The following is a 16,206-nucleotide window of genomic DNA, read 5'->3' as shown; positions in this document are numbered from 1 at the left end:
CCGAGCTTAATTATTGCTGAAAACGATGTGGTACAAGCTTGCTGCAAAGCGATACACTGATGTGGAATCTTATCCCTACTTTCTGACATACAGTGTTGGTTGCATTTGGAATAATGTAAAGGAAAAAGTATATTTACTATCATTGTTTTTAAAGATATTTCGAACCCTAATTTTTAAAGAAAATTGGGAAAGCTGATTTTATTTGGTTTATCAGGTTTGTTAAAAATGCCAACTAACAAATACATGAGATTTGATAAACAATTCATCGCTTAAAAAAAGATTTCAGAAACAATGTCAACCCCTGATTTGCCATAACATGAACAAGCCCTGTGTTTGTAATCCTTATCTGAAGGGAATCAAATGTAGTTTACTGATTGTGATTGCATTAGAGTGACAATTTGTTTCTAAGATTTGTTTCACTCTGAACATTTTTTTGTTTGTTTTTTTAATACAGGGGAGTAAAGGTGAAGCTGGCCGTCAAGGAATCCAAGGTCCAGTAAGTGCAAATTATGTTTATCTTGATGATATAGCAGCTTACATTACCCTCTAATATTTATTGTTCTAATAACATTTTTAGACATATGCATCTAAAATGCTTTCAAAAGAAACTCTTCTGTCAGTGTCCAGACAAGACCAGGCCTCAAATCTCAGGTTGCAAAATACAAGATAACTGTGTGATAGCAGAGTTAATATGCATGGAAGAGGAAGAGGAAGAAGAAGAAGAAGATAGAAGAGGAGGAGGAGGAGGAGGAGGAGTTGGGTCTTATATGCCGCTTTCCCCTACCCGAAGGAGGCTCAAAGTGGCTTATAGTCGCCTTCCCATTCCTCTCCCCACAACAGACACCCTGTGGAGTGGGTGAGGCTGAGAGAGCGCTGATATCAGTGCTCGGTCAGAACAGTTTTATCAGTGCCGTGGGGAGCCCAAGGTCACCCAGCTGGCTGCATGTGGGGGAGTGCAGAATCGAACCCAGCATGCCAGATTAGAAGTCCACACTCTCTAACCACTACACCAAACTGGCTCTCTAGTCCAGTGTCTACAAGTTATGGATGAGAAGCAATTAATGTAGTTTCAAGAGATGCAGGAAGTAGAATTCTGAAAGATGTTGGGAAGCCATCACACAATAGCAATTCAGAGGTACCAAGCACTTGTTTCTGTAGCTGTGCTTTTCTCTTCATTGCTACTATTTCTCTCCCTTTCCTTCTGTTTTTCTCTCTCTCTCTTTTTTAAGACAGAGTATTACAATGAGATGCCTGGTGAAAAAGGAAATAAAGGTTACAGAGGGCCTCCAGGATGTAAAGGCCAGCCTGGAAGACCTGGTAAGAAATCCTTAGCAGATTCCAGTCACATAGCTGTATTGTGCCAGAGCTTGGAAGAAGCATCTACAAGGGGAAATCTTGTTACCCCATGTGTTTCTGTTGAAGACATGGGGATGGCCAGCAGTGCTTCATAGTTAGGCTTTATTAGGCTTAGACATACATTTGCTAGATTCCTGAGGTAGTAGAAAAGTAGGCTGTTTGTGGATTTGTGGCTTGTGATTTCACTTGTTGGTGATTCAGTCATGTGCTCATGTCTATAGCCTGTTTTTACTCCAGTTTCACTACCATCATAATCGTGACATCATAAAATTTTGAGATGAATGTTGTCTCAGCATTTACACCCAGGAGTGGAGTCCTGCCACATCCATATGCAGAAGGAGCCTCCTATCTCAGCCACTTTTTATCACGTTCCTTTTCCCACCACAGCACATGAAACTTCCTAAAAACTGAAGTAGACAATGCTCATTCCCTTTTTATTTTCCAGATATCTTTCAACATATCATATAGGGTTAGGAGTAGTTAGAGCTGATGACAGGAATGAGGGCAAGATAGAGACTGATTCCAGACTTTTTTTGTAAAACAAAAGTGCACTTCCATGTTCTTATGGGGAAACACCACAACACTAGAACAATTTTTTTAAACGTACATTTCTGTATTGCCACAGAATCATGCCACAACAATAAAATATTCCCTCGTTAGATCTATTTTTGATATCCTTGGTGTAATTGTCTCTCTTTATGTTCAAGTAGATTTGTGATAGGCTGGCCATGGTAACTGGACCTCCATGAGTGATTGTTCACAGTAAAGTTTTAAAACAAACAGCATGGACACCAAGCTGATAGGAAGAGGGTTGCTTCATCACATACACACCCTTGCCCCATTCATACCCATTCGCCAGAAAACACAAACAGGAATGTGTTTTGGCTGCCCAGTCACAAAATTAGAGTGTGCAATGAGGAGAACATTTTATTTTTACATAGGGCACGTAGCTTTGCACTCCCTCATTAAGGCGGACTGCACCATTAAGAAAAAATAAATTCTCAATCCGGAAAAGGAGAGAGAAGGACAGGTGGGAGGGTAGGCAAAACGCTACCAAGACTGTCACCCACTTTTCCCTTCATACAGGCTTGCCCCTATCTGCTCCCCGGATCACAGCATGGCAAGAAGAGGGAAATTATGATTTTTCTATTTCCCTCATTCTGGAGGAAATCTGGGGAAAATTCTTGCCAGCCACTTGAGAGCTCTGGGTTGCTGCAGACACCATGTGGAAGCAGTGCTAAAACCCATGAACAACAAGAAGCTGTTCTGGGGGCAAACTCCTTGTGTGGAATTGGTCAGAGAGTCTTTTCTTGAAATAACCTGAGGCCATCACATCCCCTAACCTTATTGGAAAGCAAGCCATAGCTCTCCATCTCAAACATATACCTTGCAAATTAAACACATGGCACTTCCGGGAGAAAGATCTAGAGACAAGTTAGTTTTTGTTTACAGGGTAGGTTTTTTTGTAAGGGGACACTGAAAAATGTGATCATGCATCTACAGCTGGAAATGGTAGCATCCATTCTACCATCTGTCATAGTGCTTGTGTGGATCCAATCTTTCAAAGGGCCTAAAAAGCAAGTAACATAAAGTGTTCAAGTATTTTCAGTTTTCATTATTGCACAGTGAATCGTTGTCATTCATTAATTTGCCCAACCCATAAGCACAATAAATATAGAAAGCTAGCATGGGTGAAACAAACTAAAACAATACCAGCATAAATCCAGGGTCAATATTTTGTTTTTGCAGGCCTGGTAGGTCCTCCAGGGGCAATTGGCAAACCAGGTATGTATTATAGGAAAGATTGTTAAATATCCCAGTATTTCTGTTAATTCTTGTCTGTTTTATTCTGCTTACAAGAATTCATGAGGGAAAAGAGGACTGCTTGCCCCCAGTTTTGTCTTCTCTCAGGCTTGTGGTATGTTTTCTTATTAGAGAGAGGAATAGAGCCGCTTCCTCTTCACTTTCCCCCTTGTTCTGCCATTTATCTGCAGGTTCTTGGTCACAACCTGCTTCTTGCTTTTTTTTTTTCCGTGCATGGTCATTATTCACAAACAAACTAATGTTTAAGAAGGCTTTCCTGTCCTGCACAGAAAACGGCAGAGGATATAAACTGACTCGCTACCACCTGCTGCTCCCTATCTGGCCCACTTTGTTTTCTCCACACACTTGGGACTTTGTTAACATGAAAGTCAGGATGGGCATGAATCAGAAAATTTTGGTTTGGGGTGTTCTCAGACCAAACACCCAAACTGAACCTTGCTTAATGCCCTGAAACGAACTTCCTGGTTCAGGCCAGTCCATTTTGGTCCCCCCATCCAAGCGAGAAGCAAAATGGGCCGCTAAAATGGCTGCCAGACATGTTAGGCTGCCAGCACACAGGTGCACCTGGCATACATTTTAGCCTGACAGTGGAGAGGGGGGAACACCTGTATGTTGTCAGCTTGAAATTGTTGCCAACTGAACTCCCAAACTGGATAAATGTCCTGGAAATGTTTAGGGAAGATGCCTCTCCCATACCTTGGTTGGGTGGGCACGAACCAGGCCATTTGTTTTGTTTGTTTGTGCTCTTTTTCATGCCCATTCCTACATGGGAGTACCCCCCTGAAGCTCAGTAATCACTTTTTAAAATGTTGGAATAGATGTTCTTGAACAGCTGCAAAAATTGATAGGCACAAATAATAGAAATTGTAAACTATATTAATTTATTGCAATCATTTCAATAACTGTCTAATTACAACATTTTGCATTAGGTGTTTCAAGACCTGGTCCAAGAGGTCCACAAGGTGCTTCAGGACTCAGAGGAAATAAAGGGGAGAGAGGGAAACATGGCATGAATGCTATTGGACCACCAGGACTTCCTGGACCTCCAGGTAGACCTGGCTCAGCAGGATCACTAGGTTCTCCAGGAAAACCAGGTAGAGCAATGTAGTTGTATCATTGTGTATATATTTGGTCAGAATGGTTTTGTGATTATCTGTACACCTCGGGTATTGTTGCATTGTCCACAACTGGACTCTTAGCAAAGAACAATGTGTAGGCCTGTATAGTAAAAAATAAGCCCCAGGTGTGTTGAATTTTGAAGGAAAGGAACTATGTTGACATTTTCCAAACTGCACCACCTGATATTAATAAAGAAGCAATCTTGGATTTCCTCCACCTCATTGAAGCAAGTGGTGCTTTAGAACAGACTTAGTCATTAGTTATCAAAAAGCACTTTGATGGCAGACCAATAAATGCTGCAGTTGATATGCCTTTTAGCTCCCAAAATGCTAAGAATTGCTTCTAATATCAACATCTGACAATATCAGCATCTGATAATTACTATGTTATTCATACATATAGTTTGGGATTAGTTTCTGTCTTTCTTCCATATTGCAAGGATATTGCATGAATGCAGCCTAAAACTGAGCTTCCCTAAGCCCATATGATCTTTATGGAAAGTAGCGTCATAACTGCTTGCAAGGCATAACATTATATTTTTGTCTATCTCATCCATAAACAGGTAGAATAACTTTTACCGAAGGACCACCAGGACCAGCTGGGAATCCAGGATGTGTGGGTTCTCCAGGACTTCCAGGAGAAAGTGGAGCAAAAGGTTAGTTATTACACAAGCAAATATCTTTCCAAAGTTAAACAACTGAAGAAACCAATCAGAGATGTTAAACAGAGAAACAAGCACACAACCCAAGCCCAAACCAAACATGATAGTGAACTAATGACTGTCACAAGGTCACTGTTACTATTTTAAAGTAATTTTATAATTCCACAAGGTCATGACCCTGATGGGCCTGCCATGGGGAGCTCTTGCATCTTTTTAAGTGCCAGGGGGTTGGGCATTTTCCAGCTGTATTAGCTTTTGAAAAGGTGCAGTGGGGGACATCTCCACACCGCAGGCCCTCACAGCATTTCAAAATCACTTTGGTAAACTCATGGGGGCCATGATTTCGCCGTCAGGTTTAGTTTGGCTCTTAGACTCACTCAAGATTACGCAAAGAATGTGTTCATATTTTTGTCATACTAAGTGCAGTAGGACATTATTTTCCTTCCACTGTCAGCCCATAGATCGTTTATGCACTGGAGGTTTCATGCCAAGCTGCAGGCTGGAGTTTTGGTCGTGGCAGGTTGCCCCACCTCTTCCTGCACCCACATGGGGGAGCATTTGGCCTGGTCCACCTCATCTGCCCCCAATTTTTGCTCCTGCATGGGAGCTGGGGCAGTGAAGTTCCCAGTGCATAAACGGCCATATAGACAACTAAATGTCCCCAGTGATAAGTTATTTGTTACTAATAAGGACTTTACCACATGCCAAGTTGTGTAGTATACTGTGTGGTAAATGGTCCCTTGTACAAGGTCTCCTGTTTCTTATTGTTAAAAATACTGAAATATACTCCTGTTGCATGTTACTGTGGTGCCAGATTACCTGTTAACACTAACCTTGTTGATCGATAAAAATAAAGTATGGGAAACTTTTGTCACAGCAACTTCCTGCCAAGAGCTTCTATGCCAGGAGATACAGAAAGCAACAGGGGATTAAATGTACAAACATGATTCCAATTTAACATCCTTACTTTTAAATAGGTAGGCTTGCCTGAGGCATTCTATACCAACAGTACAGAGACAATTTGCCAGTATAACCAATAACAGAGACATAAATTTATTGCAGGTGAAAAAGCAGGCCCATGTAACCAGTGTACTTATGTTATTGGAGCACCTGGCCCTACTGGGGTTCCTGGGTCAGAAGGTCAACAAGGAGTCCAAGGTAAAAGACAGCAGCATTGATAAACTATAGCAGAAGGGTTCTTTTATATATGAGGGAGAAGTCAAACTTCTCAATTGACCATATATTTCAATGTATAGACTTCTTAATCTTGTATATTCACAGCACCATCTTAAACATAGTTAAAAAGAGTTTGATGAATTCATAGATGATAGATCTGTTTGTATAATTAAAGGAATAATACAATAGCAAGATATAATGTAGTAATTAGCCTTTAATTTTCTGTGCCATTGATGTTACTCTGAGAATACACATTTAAATTGTATAAGCACTAATAATACATATCTTATTACTTTAGCCTGATTATTTTTTCCCTATTTCTTCTCCTAAGTCATGCTGTTTCCATCATAGGTGGGGAAGGAAGAGTTGGCACTAAGGGATCCCTGGGAGCCTCTGGAGGTCAGGGTTCTCCTGGAATTCAAGTAAGATTTGTAGTTTTGTTCGTAGTTAGTTTTAAGTATTGGGAAGTTCTCTGTTGGGAAGGTAGGACTATATGTAGAATCCATTTTTGCATGGGGGAAATGCCATCAAGTGGCAGCCAACTTATAGCAATCGCAGTTGGTTTGCCATTGCCTTCTTCTCAAAGTCTCCCTTGGTGGACTCTCTTCCAGGTACCTGTCCTGCTTAACTTCTAAGATCTGAGTTGCTCAGGCTATACTTAGGCCACCTTCCATCCCAGAATTCTTTGTATAATTTGGCAAATGAAACTCTTTGAACACCCTGGGCTACATCCATATGTCACTGGATATTACAGTGCTGCTGCATAATCACAGTCATTGGCTAACTGAATTTTTCTCTATAGGCAAACCCAACCAATTGTAAATGATTGCTATAATCTTACAATAGCACGCTATCCAATAATGTGTGAATATAGCCCAGGAAGGCTTTTCTCTACTGTAGGTAACACTGGGAGAACCTGTTTTATGTGAGAGATGTGTCATCATACAGTAGTCTTTATGTATTGATTCATAATCATACTGCTGTACTTGATATAGATACTGTTAACACATGTCCTAGGGTCTTCCTGGTCTTCCAGGAGAACAAGGCCATAAAGGATTAAAAGGTCTGCCAGCATATGCACCATCAGAAGGTCCCCGTGGAGATAAAGGAGAACCAGGGCACAGAGGGTGCACAGGAGAAAAAGGTGCAGATGGATTACCTGGAAAACCTGGATTGAAAGGTTCAAGAGGTTCTGGGGGAGAACAGGTTAGTCCATGTAATTTGCATAAATAGTTATGCCATGTACAACCTTATTCATTTTATATTGCTTTAGATGTATTGTAAAATACATAAAGATATTGGTTCAAGTAGATAGTCGTGTTGGTCTGAAGTAGCACAACAACATTTGAGTTCAAAAGCACTTTTAAGATGAGCAAAGATTTATTCAAGGCATGAGATTTCGTGTGCATGCACTCTTCCTCAGACTCTTCCTCAGACAATGGAACAAAAATGCATGCACACGGAAGCTCAAGCCTTGAATAAATATTTGATCTTAATTGTTCCATTGGATTAAAATTTTATAAAGATTATGTTCACTTACTCTTTGCGCTTTGACTTTTCCCCCAGTGATACCAAGAATTTTAAAGCTGCTCCTAGTGAATTGTGATGATCAATGTAAAAGGTTATGTTACTTATTTTTCCTTCACATGCCTTTGTTCAATTATATTGATCATTGCAACATTATTAGATGCAAAATCTTCATTTGACAACACACTATCTATTAGAGCAGAGAAGTTCTCCTAGTCGAGGATATTTTCACTTTTCTTCATTCTGTATCAATCTTTCCTTTGATCACCAGCACTAAGTAGAATTTCTGCACTGGGATACAATAATAATATATCAACAGTCATAGAGAATAGTTCAAAACAAAATCAATGTAATACTTTTTATTAAGACAGTGTGCAAGCATCCTGAATTCAGCAGGCTGGATGTTAAACGGAGGGACAAATTTGAAGCCTGTCGTCAGCATCCTGTGTAGATTTAAGAGACAATGGGTAGAGTTGACAAGTTGCCACTTAGACATCTGAGGGAAGGATGGGTGAATCAATGGAAGAAATCAATGGAAGCCTCCAATTGTATAAAGGATAAGAAGAAGTAGAAGAAGAAGAAGAGGAAGACGGAGAGTTTGCATAAAGCAGCACTACAGCCAGAAATATAAAAACAGAGATGTTTTTAGTGAAGGGTTATTCCACAGAGCTCAGTAGGGGTTGCTGCCAAAATTAGTGTGCATAGAATTACACTGCTTTTCTGAGAGCCCAATTCAGCAGAGCAGATTTTTGTAAAGAGAAGAAAATAATTTACATATCTTTTGTATCCAGTTTTGTAGTTCTTGCTTAGCAGGAATATCTGAGTAGTGTGTGAAAACTCATTTTGCAGTAAATTAGTTACTCCTTAAATTGCTGCAGGACATTTTTGGCTAGATCAGATATATCAGCAAACCATGATCTGGCAGTACTTTAGCAACAGTGCAGTCTTAAGCAGAGTACACATTTTTAAGTCCATTGACTTCAGTGGCTTGAACAGATTTAACTCTATTTAGGATTGCACTGTAAGTCTCCGTGGTCTGGTATTACATGTGAATCGAGCTATTATCTTAATGTCTGGAGCAGACTAATATAGGTATTAGTCTGGAATTTGAGCAGTATACGTTAAGCAATGTGTTCTCAATTATTCTCAGGGATCTGATAGTCCAAAAGGAGACAGAGGTCCTCCAGGAACAACTGGTAGGCTAGGTCTTCTTGGAGAGGTAGGATTGCCTGGACCACCAGGATATGGACTACAAGGCATCGAAGGTCTTAAAGGATCTCAAGGAGTTCCTGGTTTGCCTGGGTTACATGGAGTAGCTGGTCAGTAACGTCACATTTTTTCCATCTTGATTGTGATATCAGTGGTAGACTTGAAAGCCAATTGCAGTAAAGATGTGGCATTGAATCAGATGTCCTTATTTTATGTATTAGACAACCTGTGGAGCAAGCATCAGTATGTTATAGCCTTTTGCTTTTTAAAACATTGATTTCTCATTTATCCACCATCAAGGAAATTTTCATTGCATTAGACTAGTCCAAAAATGTTTCCAAGTAAAAACTTATGTTAATTACAATTTGCTTACATATGAATAGGACAAAATGCCTAAATCTTCTAAGATGTATTCTGTTCCTCAGAGTACAGGCAGGGTTACAAGTTGCTTGAATTTTTGGAATGGCAGGTGTTCCACAGCATCATCAATGTCTCAGGGATGTATTTGCTATGTAGATATGAGGGCTAAGATGGAAGGGATGGATTCTGCAAATGAAGTTTTTAACTGATTATTGTGGGATTCTGTCATTCCCAAGTGTGCTAACAAAATTGGCAAGAAGAAAGGGATTATCTGCATTAATCATTGCAGAGTAATATAAACAAGTTCTAATTTGTGCCTGGGCTGAGTTGCATCTGAGTGCATTCCTAATGAATAAAAAAAATACTTTCCCACTAACCAGTGCAAATAATTTGTGGGTCACCTGAACACTGACCTTCAAGAATGAAATTCATTAATTTTTGATTTCTTTCTGATATGAATGTGATCCTTGACCTCACTTGTATTGTAGCTGTCTAAGTGGTATCCTCAAGATGAATCTTGAAGAACCTTGTTCCTGCTGATTTTTTAAAAAGTTGTATATTTATGTTTTTATTTTATACTATTAAGGCCCCCAGGGTGAACCTGGTAAAGTAAATGCAATTCCTGGACCTCCTGGACTTCAGGGGCCAGATGGTAGATCTGGAATACAAGGAGGAAGAGGTGAGAGCAACAAAAGGCCATGGTCAAGTCAACTAAGCAAATAACGAGAGCCAGTGCAATGTGGTGATTTCAGTAGGTGTCTCCAACATTTTTTGGAAACTGAGGGCACCCTTTGGAACTCTGACAGCGTGTTAGGTACAGACATAAAATTGATGGCTGCTGCAGAATTCAGTGCTAAGCCACAAAATGGTTACCATAGCTTATCTTCAGTCACACAGTGCTGCTGCCGCCAAATCAGTGTTTTTAAAAATTTGCAGTCAATCAAATCTCCAGTGGTGAATCGGAAGCCTTGTTGAGCAAAATCACTCCCCATACACACTTTCTGAAAAACACTTGCTGGGCAGCAGGGAAGGTTTTGGTGGGCATTGTGATGGGGACTCTTGGGGTTAGAGTATCAGAGAAATCCAGGGTCAAATTTATACTGTGCTACGGAATTAGAATTTATGACCACGAGCCAGTCATTGAGTGGTTGTGAAGATAAAATGGTGGTGAGGGAATGTTGTTGTAAGCTGTTTTGGGTCTCCACTAGGAAGAAAAGCATGTCATAAATTTCTAAATAAAAATAACTAATGAAATGAATAGACCGAGGGCCTAACTACATGTTATGTTGATGATCAGGTTGCCCAATATGTTTTCTTTAAACATCAACCACTACTTTACATTCTTTGATAGGCAGTGTTGGATCCAGAGGGCAGCGTGGCAGCCCAGGCTTCCCAGGACCAAAAGGTAGTCCTGGATTAACAAGAGTTGGACCTCCTGGGCAAATTGGTCTAAAAGGTAATGTAATTGTTTAGGGTTTAAAGAAATATGTAAGTACTAGTTTCAAAGCCCATTTATAAAAATGGGCTTTGAAAGGGGAGAAGGGGGTAGGGTAAGGGACACGCTCCCACGCACCCACGCCCGCCCTCTCCCAGAGGCCCCCTGAAATGTGGCTCCGTGCTCCTCCCTCCCAAGCTGAGACAGAACCACTAGGGGGGAAGAAAGGCGTGAAAGCCGCAGGCCGCGAAAGCAACACCCCGCCCCGGCTTCCTGCTTGGGCTCAGAGGCCAGCACCCACGCCCCAGCAGAGCCCTTCCGCCTCGGCTTGCCGTACCCCGGGAGGAGGAGGAGCGCAGCGGCTCGCCTCCGCCCCTTCCCTGGAGACCTTCCCCACCCGGCCCGAAGGCAAACAGGGCTCGCCGGGCAAGGGCGGAAACCAGAGGGCTGCCCCAGGCAGGCCGGAGGGCACCCTGCGCGCTCGTCGCACAGCAGCCTCGGCCCTCCCCGACCCGCCTCAAGCGCTCCTTGCACCTTCCACTTCGACCCGGCTGAGAGCAATTGAACACCGCTCCTCACTGTTCTTCGTAGGCAGGGCTGCGCATGGCCTGCTGCCCAGCCCCCTCCCCGAGGCTTTTCTTTGGCTGTTGGCTGGCTCGGGGGACAGCGCTGCTGCTGCTGCTGGGGCTCGGGGGTCCGGCTGCGGGAAGGCAGTTCGGACTCCGTTGTGGGCGGCTTCTCGACGCGCCGTGGGTGGAGGTGGAGGAGCGTGGGCGAGGAGGCCGGGCAGCACGGAGGAGACGCAGCCTCGGAGAGGCGCCTGCTGGCCAGCCCCTCCCCCGATGCTTTCCTGCTGCTTTTCTTCGGCCGTTGGCTGCCTTGGGGGACGCCACCACCGCCGCTGCTGCTGGGGCTGGGGGGTGCAGCTGCGGAAAGGCAGGTTGGACTCCATTGCCAGTGGCCTGACGTGGCGGCAGGCGCTTCGCGCCTCCCGACGCATCAGGCCACCAGCAAGGAGCAACCGTGAGCCGCGCTGTGCGCGGCTCGCAGTTGCTGGGACTGGGAATCGGAGGGACCAATCGGCAGGCGCTGCGCGCCTGCCAATTGGTCCTTCCGATTGTCTGTCCAGAGGAAGGGTCCAATTCGGACCCTTCCTCATCACGGACACATCCCGCCCTAGAACCCCTTAGCGTTTTATATAGTCCGCGGCGCCCGCGGCGCCACGGGCGGTTTAAAGATTAAAGCAGAGTAATAAAATGGGAAAGTTGTAATGATCATATGGAGAAATTCCAATTATATCAGCATTATTGTATATGAATAGAAATTTTATATCAGAATAGGGCAGCTTCAAATATAAAACAACTAGAAACAAAGCCTGTTGCACCCAGGAATACAATGGGCACTGTGGCCTCCATATACAGCCTGCTAGGTTGCCAACTTCCAGGTGGGGGGCTTGGAAACCTTCAGGACAATGAAAGAAAGACAGGATGAAAAAGAGAAATAAAGAGGGAGAGGGAAGAGAGGAAGGAAGTAAGCATGAGTTCCAGCTGCAGCTCCCTGCCTTATCAGCCCACCTGACTCACCTGAGCCAATTAAGCAATGCCAGGTATGTGCTGGAAGACAGCTCCAGTCTAAAACTCACCACACCATGTTAGTAACCTAGTTGTTGACCACAGAAGACATAATCATCACAGAGTGAGGACTGAGAGACTGCTGACAACCTATATTAACTTGATGCTGGGAGGCCTGGGCTATGAACACAACCTGTGATCTGCTCCTTCTGCTGATGCCCTTGGATTTCCTAAAGGAACCCTTGAGTCACTAGACTGAGTTAAGACATTCATTGCAACCTATCTGTCCCTTGGCATTCTGTTTTTAAAATACTGATTCTCTCTGCTTCCCTGGTATCTTGTCTGTGTTTCCTTCCAGTGGAGAGCTGAAAACTGATGCCAACACAGGAGGCAAAGGATGCAGCTGACTTCCCTCCCTCGCCTGGGGGAGATGGAGGATGGGAAGAGGCTGAGCAACTTACCATTAGTGGGGCCTTTCATAGAGTCCAGCACCTCTTCCATCTAGCAAGCAGCAGGAAGAGGGCTGATAAGTCCCATGATTGGTCCTCATTGGGAGAATGCTTTCTCTATATTGGCAGCATACCCCCCCAGGGAAGGCCAATCAGGTAGGGAATGAGATGTCTGCATGCAATTTGAACTGATTAGCCCTCATTGGCAGATTGCAGTTTGAACCGATTGGTCCTCATTGGCAGAATGCTCTTCCCTTTGTACACTCATAGGGAGGGCCAATGAGGTACGGAGTGAGTTCGCTGCATGCAATTTGAACTGATTGGTCCTCATTAGCAGAGTGTTCTCTCCTTATTAGTGGCACATCCCCAGGGAGGACCAATCAGGTAGGGATTGTCTGCACACAAATTCAACTTCATAATGTTTAGTGATATCATCTGTTTTTTAGAAAGCAAATAATAAGTTTAAACACAGTTGGTAAATGCATACAGACTGAGAGCATTCTATATACCAGGGTGTCGTGAGCCAGCTCGGTGTAGTGGTTAGATGTGCCCATTTCTAATCTGGCAAGCTGGGTTTAATTCCTCACTCCTCCACATGCAGCCAGCTGGGTGACCTTGGGCTCATCACAGCATTGATAAAGCTGTTCTGACAGAGCAGGAATATCTGGGCACTCTCAGCCTCACCTCCCTCACAGGGTATCTGTTGTGGGAGAGGAAAGGGAAGGCCATTGTAAGCTGCTTTGAAGTGCTTTGTGGTAGAGAAAAGTGGCATATAAGAATCAACTCTTCTCCTCCTCTATGAAATCCTGGGTAAGTTCAAAGGAGGTTTAACATTTTTCAAAAACTTGCTCTTCTCATACTTTCTACTTTATAGGTCATTTTATATTGTCTTGTAAGCTGCTTGCTGAACCAGATTTCTCTTCCCTTTGCATTATTATTTTTATATTCAATGAGAATTAAATTACTATTTATAACTGGAACTATAACTACAAAGGCATTTTTTTAATTCTTCACAGGAGACAAAGGACTTCAAGGACCTCAAGGACCACCAGGTTGCCCAGGAAAATTAGGAGAACCAGGCTTGCCTGGAAAACCTGGACTCCCAGGAGAAAAGGTTTGTCAGGGAAAAAACTGCTTGATTAGACCTAGGTTAGTAGCTGTGGCCAAGGCAGGAAGTTGTTTGTCACATACAAGGAGCATTTAGTATGGCAAAAGACATGGCCATGAGCAAGCAGAGAGACTGACTCCAGGAGCAAGCAGTAGGATTAGAGACAGGAGGCATAATCATGGACAAGCAACAACCCACAAAAGTTGCTACAAGTGAGGAGCCAAGTCAGAGTTTAGATAGCTTCAGCCTTGCCCTGATTAGCTCTCCAGTCAGTCATCTGCATCTGCTGTGGTGGCCTAGGCTGCAGTTCCCAGGATGACCATTTATTTATTTATTTAATTTGTACCCTGCCTTTCTCCCCATGTGGAGAAATCTTAGGCTTCACTCTGACTGCAGTAAAAAGGTGAGAAACTTCCTGGGTTCTGACACATGATGCTGCCTCGTACTGAATCAGATTCTTGGTCCATCAAGATTAGTATTGTCTGCTCAGGTTGGCAGCTTTCTCTGGGATCTCACATACAGGTTGTTCACATCACCTACTGTCTGCCTCATTCTTTTAACCAGAGATGCCAGTGGTTGAACCTGGGACCTTGTACATGCCACACAGGTGCTGAGCCACAATCCGACAAAGAGCCAGTTTGGTGTACTGAGAACAAGGGTTTCTATTCTGTATTTCCATTTCCTGGTACTATAGTTGGTTTGAGGAAAGTTTTCTTGGTTGTAAAAGCCGTGGAGCTCTCTTTGGTTGCTATTCTGTTATCTTTTCTGGAGCTTTACCTGTTTACCATGCACTGGGATTAGAGGCTGAATATTCTGCATGATGCATATTCTCCCTGCATCCACATCACTATGGGTAGCACACTTGTAAGAGAAAGGCAATATTTTGCTTGTACTTCCTGCAAGTCATACTGCTGCAGATGGGATAAAAATGCTTCAGGCACTAGAACACATTGATGTAAGGTATGGGAAGAAGTAGAGTTTGGCTTCCCTCCACTGCTTGTTTGTCTTGACACTCATTCACATGCTATATTCTACTTCTGTCAATTTAAGCCTGACAGTGTCAGTACAAAATAAGGTACCTATATAAGTTTGCACATACCTGTTGTCCTGTTAAAAGTGGTCTGTAATACATGCAGAGAGGTTACATGTGCAATATTTGCACATAAGCACATCATCCAGGCTATTAACCTCTGATATGCTAACATTAAATAATATTTCTTTTTTTTAGACCAGTGCCAGGAAAAGATAACGTGAAATTGTCTGATTCTTCCACATAGTTTTCAATATAGCATTTATTTTTTCTTCCTTTTTATTTTAGGGAGAACTAGGTCCAGTTATTCCTGGGCAACAAGGTAGGCTAGGCTCGCCAGGAGAAGAGGGCTTGTCAGGTGAAAAGGGTGAAAGAGGACAGCCAGGACTTCCAGGTCATCCAGGTCAACCAGGTCATGATGGTGCTGATGGGCCACGAGGTAGAACGATCCCACCTGAATTCCATATTATAAGAACATTTCTGTGTTTGTGGTTCATTAACTTTTGAAGAAAATAGATTGCCTCTGGGTGTGATTGCTGACATTTCTTCTGCAATGAGTACACTATCCAGAAATTGATTATTCCTCCAATGGAAAAAAAGTGCTCCATTTATAGTCCTGCTTTCACTGATACAACAGGTTTTTTGTGCAACTTATAGTCTGTGGGGCTTTTTTTTTTTTTTAGCATGCTATCAATTTTTTCTCCCTGTCACAGAAATAGTCAGTGACAGCTGGAAAAGAGAATTACAATTCCTGCTGGTTTAGCAGTCAGTCATGCCAACAGTAACCGGGAAGTCCTACCCTTTTAAAGCTTCACCTTGGCACCTAAGGAAGGGAATTCCTGTTGCATGTTTGCCAGAAGCCTCACAGGAAACAGAACTGGCTGCAAAGAGAAGCATAGCTACTAGGCTACTTTTGGCAAGGTAGTGCTAGTGCAGTGGTCCCCAACCTTTTTATCACAGAGGACCGGTCAACACATGACAATTTTACTGAGGCCTGGGGGGGTAGTCTTTTGCTGACGGACATCGCTGCTGTCGCCTGAGCCCCTCCTCCACTTGCTTTCCCGCTGGCGCCCCTGACTTCCCGCCGCCTGCTGGGGGCGCTGCCAGCATCAGCTGCTCGGTGCCATGCCAAGGGGGAGCCACAGCCATGGCGGCTGCTGGAAAGCACCAAGGGTGAGCCGGCGGCAGGGCAAGCCCCTGAGGCAGCAGCCGGGGAGGAGGGTGAGGAGGAGCCCGCGGCCTGGTACCGACTGATGCTAGTGTTTCAGTCCAGGAGCTCATTCTCCTTCTCTTCCTCCTCCTGATAATGGACCAGCTCCTTTGAAAGATCTTGCAGTCCTAGCAGGATAGCTATTTTGGAACAACGGTGATCAACTTTGTT

At 43.4% G+C, this 16,206-nt stretch overlaps 1 protein-coding gene across 1 annotated transcript in view; it reads left to right on the top strand.

The window, feature by feature from the left end:
* Positions 1 to 16,206, top strand: part of COL4A3 (collagen type IV alpha 3 chain) — an 88,410-nt gene that overhangs the window by 43,753 nt on the left and 28,451 nt on the right. Inside the window, exons 18-30 of the mRNA XM_077348833.1 lie at positions 455 to 496; positions 1,230 to 1,317; positions 3,106 to 3,141; positions 4,110 to 4,274; positions 4,862 to 4,954; positions 6,023 to 6,118; positions 6,488 to 6,558; positions 7,154 to 7,342; positions 8,814 to 8,982; positions 9,819 to 9,911; positions 10,584 to 10,688; positions 13,704 to 13,801; positions 15,114 to 15,264. Coding sequence (XP_077204948.1) covers positions 455 to 496; positions 1,230 to 1,317; positions 3,106 to 3,141; positions 4,110 to 4,274; positions 4,862 to 4,954; positions 6,023 to 6,118; positions 6,488 to 6,558; positions 7,154 to 7,342; positions 8,814 to 8,982; positions 9,819 to 9,911; positions 10,584 to 10,688; positions 13,704 to 13,801; positions 15,114 to 15,264 — 1,396 coding nt within the window. The remainder of the gene's footprint in view (positions 1 to 454; positions 497 to 1,229; positions 1,318 to 3,105; positions 3,142 to 4,109; positions 4,275 to 4,861; positions 4,955 to 6,022; positions 6,119 to 6,487; positions 6,559 to 7,153; positions 7,343 to 8,813; positions 8,983 to 9,818; positions 9,912 to 10,583; positions 10,689 to 13,703; positions 13,802 to 15,113; positions 15,265 to 16,206) is intronic.

Source organism: Paroedura picta, chromosome 8, assembly GCF_049243985.1.
Source record: "Paroedura picta isolate Pp20150507F chromosome 8, Ppicta_v3.0, whole genome shotgun sequence".
Taxonomy (NCBI): Eukaryota; Metazoa; Chordata; class Lepidosauria; order Squamata; family Gekkonidae; genus Paroedura; species Paroedura picta.
Note: the sequence above shows the minus strand (reverse complement) of the source record. Positions and strands in the feature narration are given on the sequence as shown.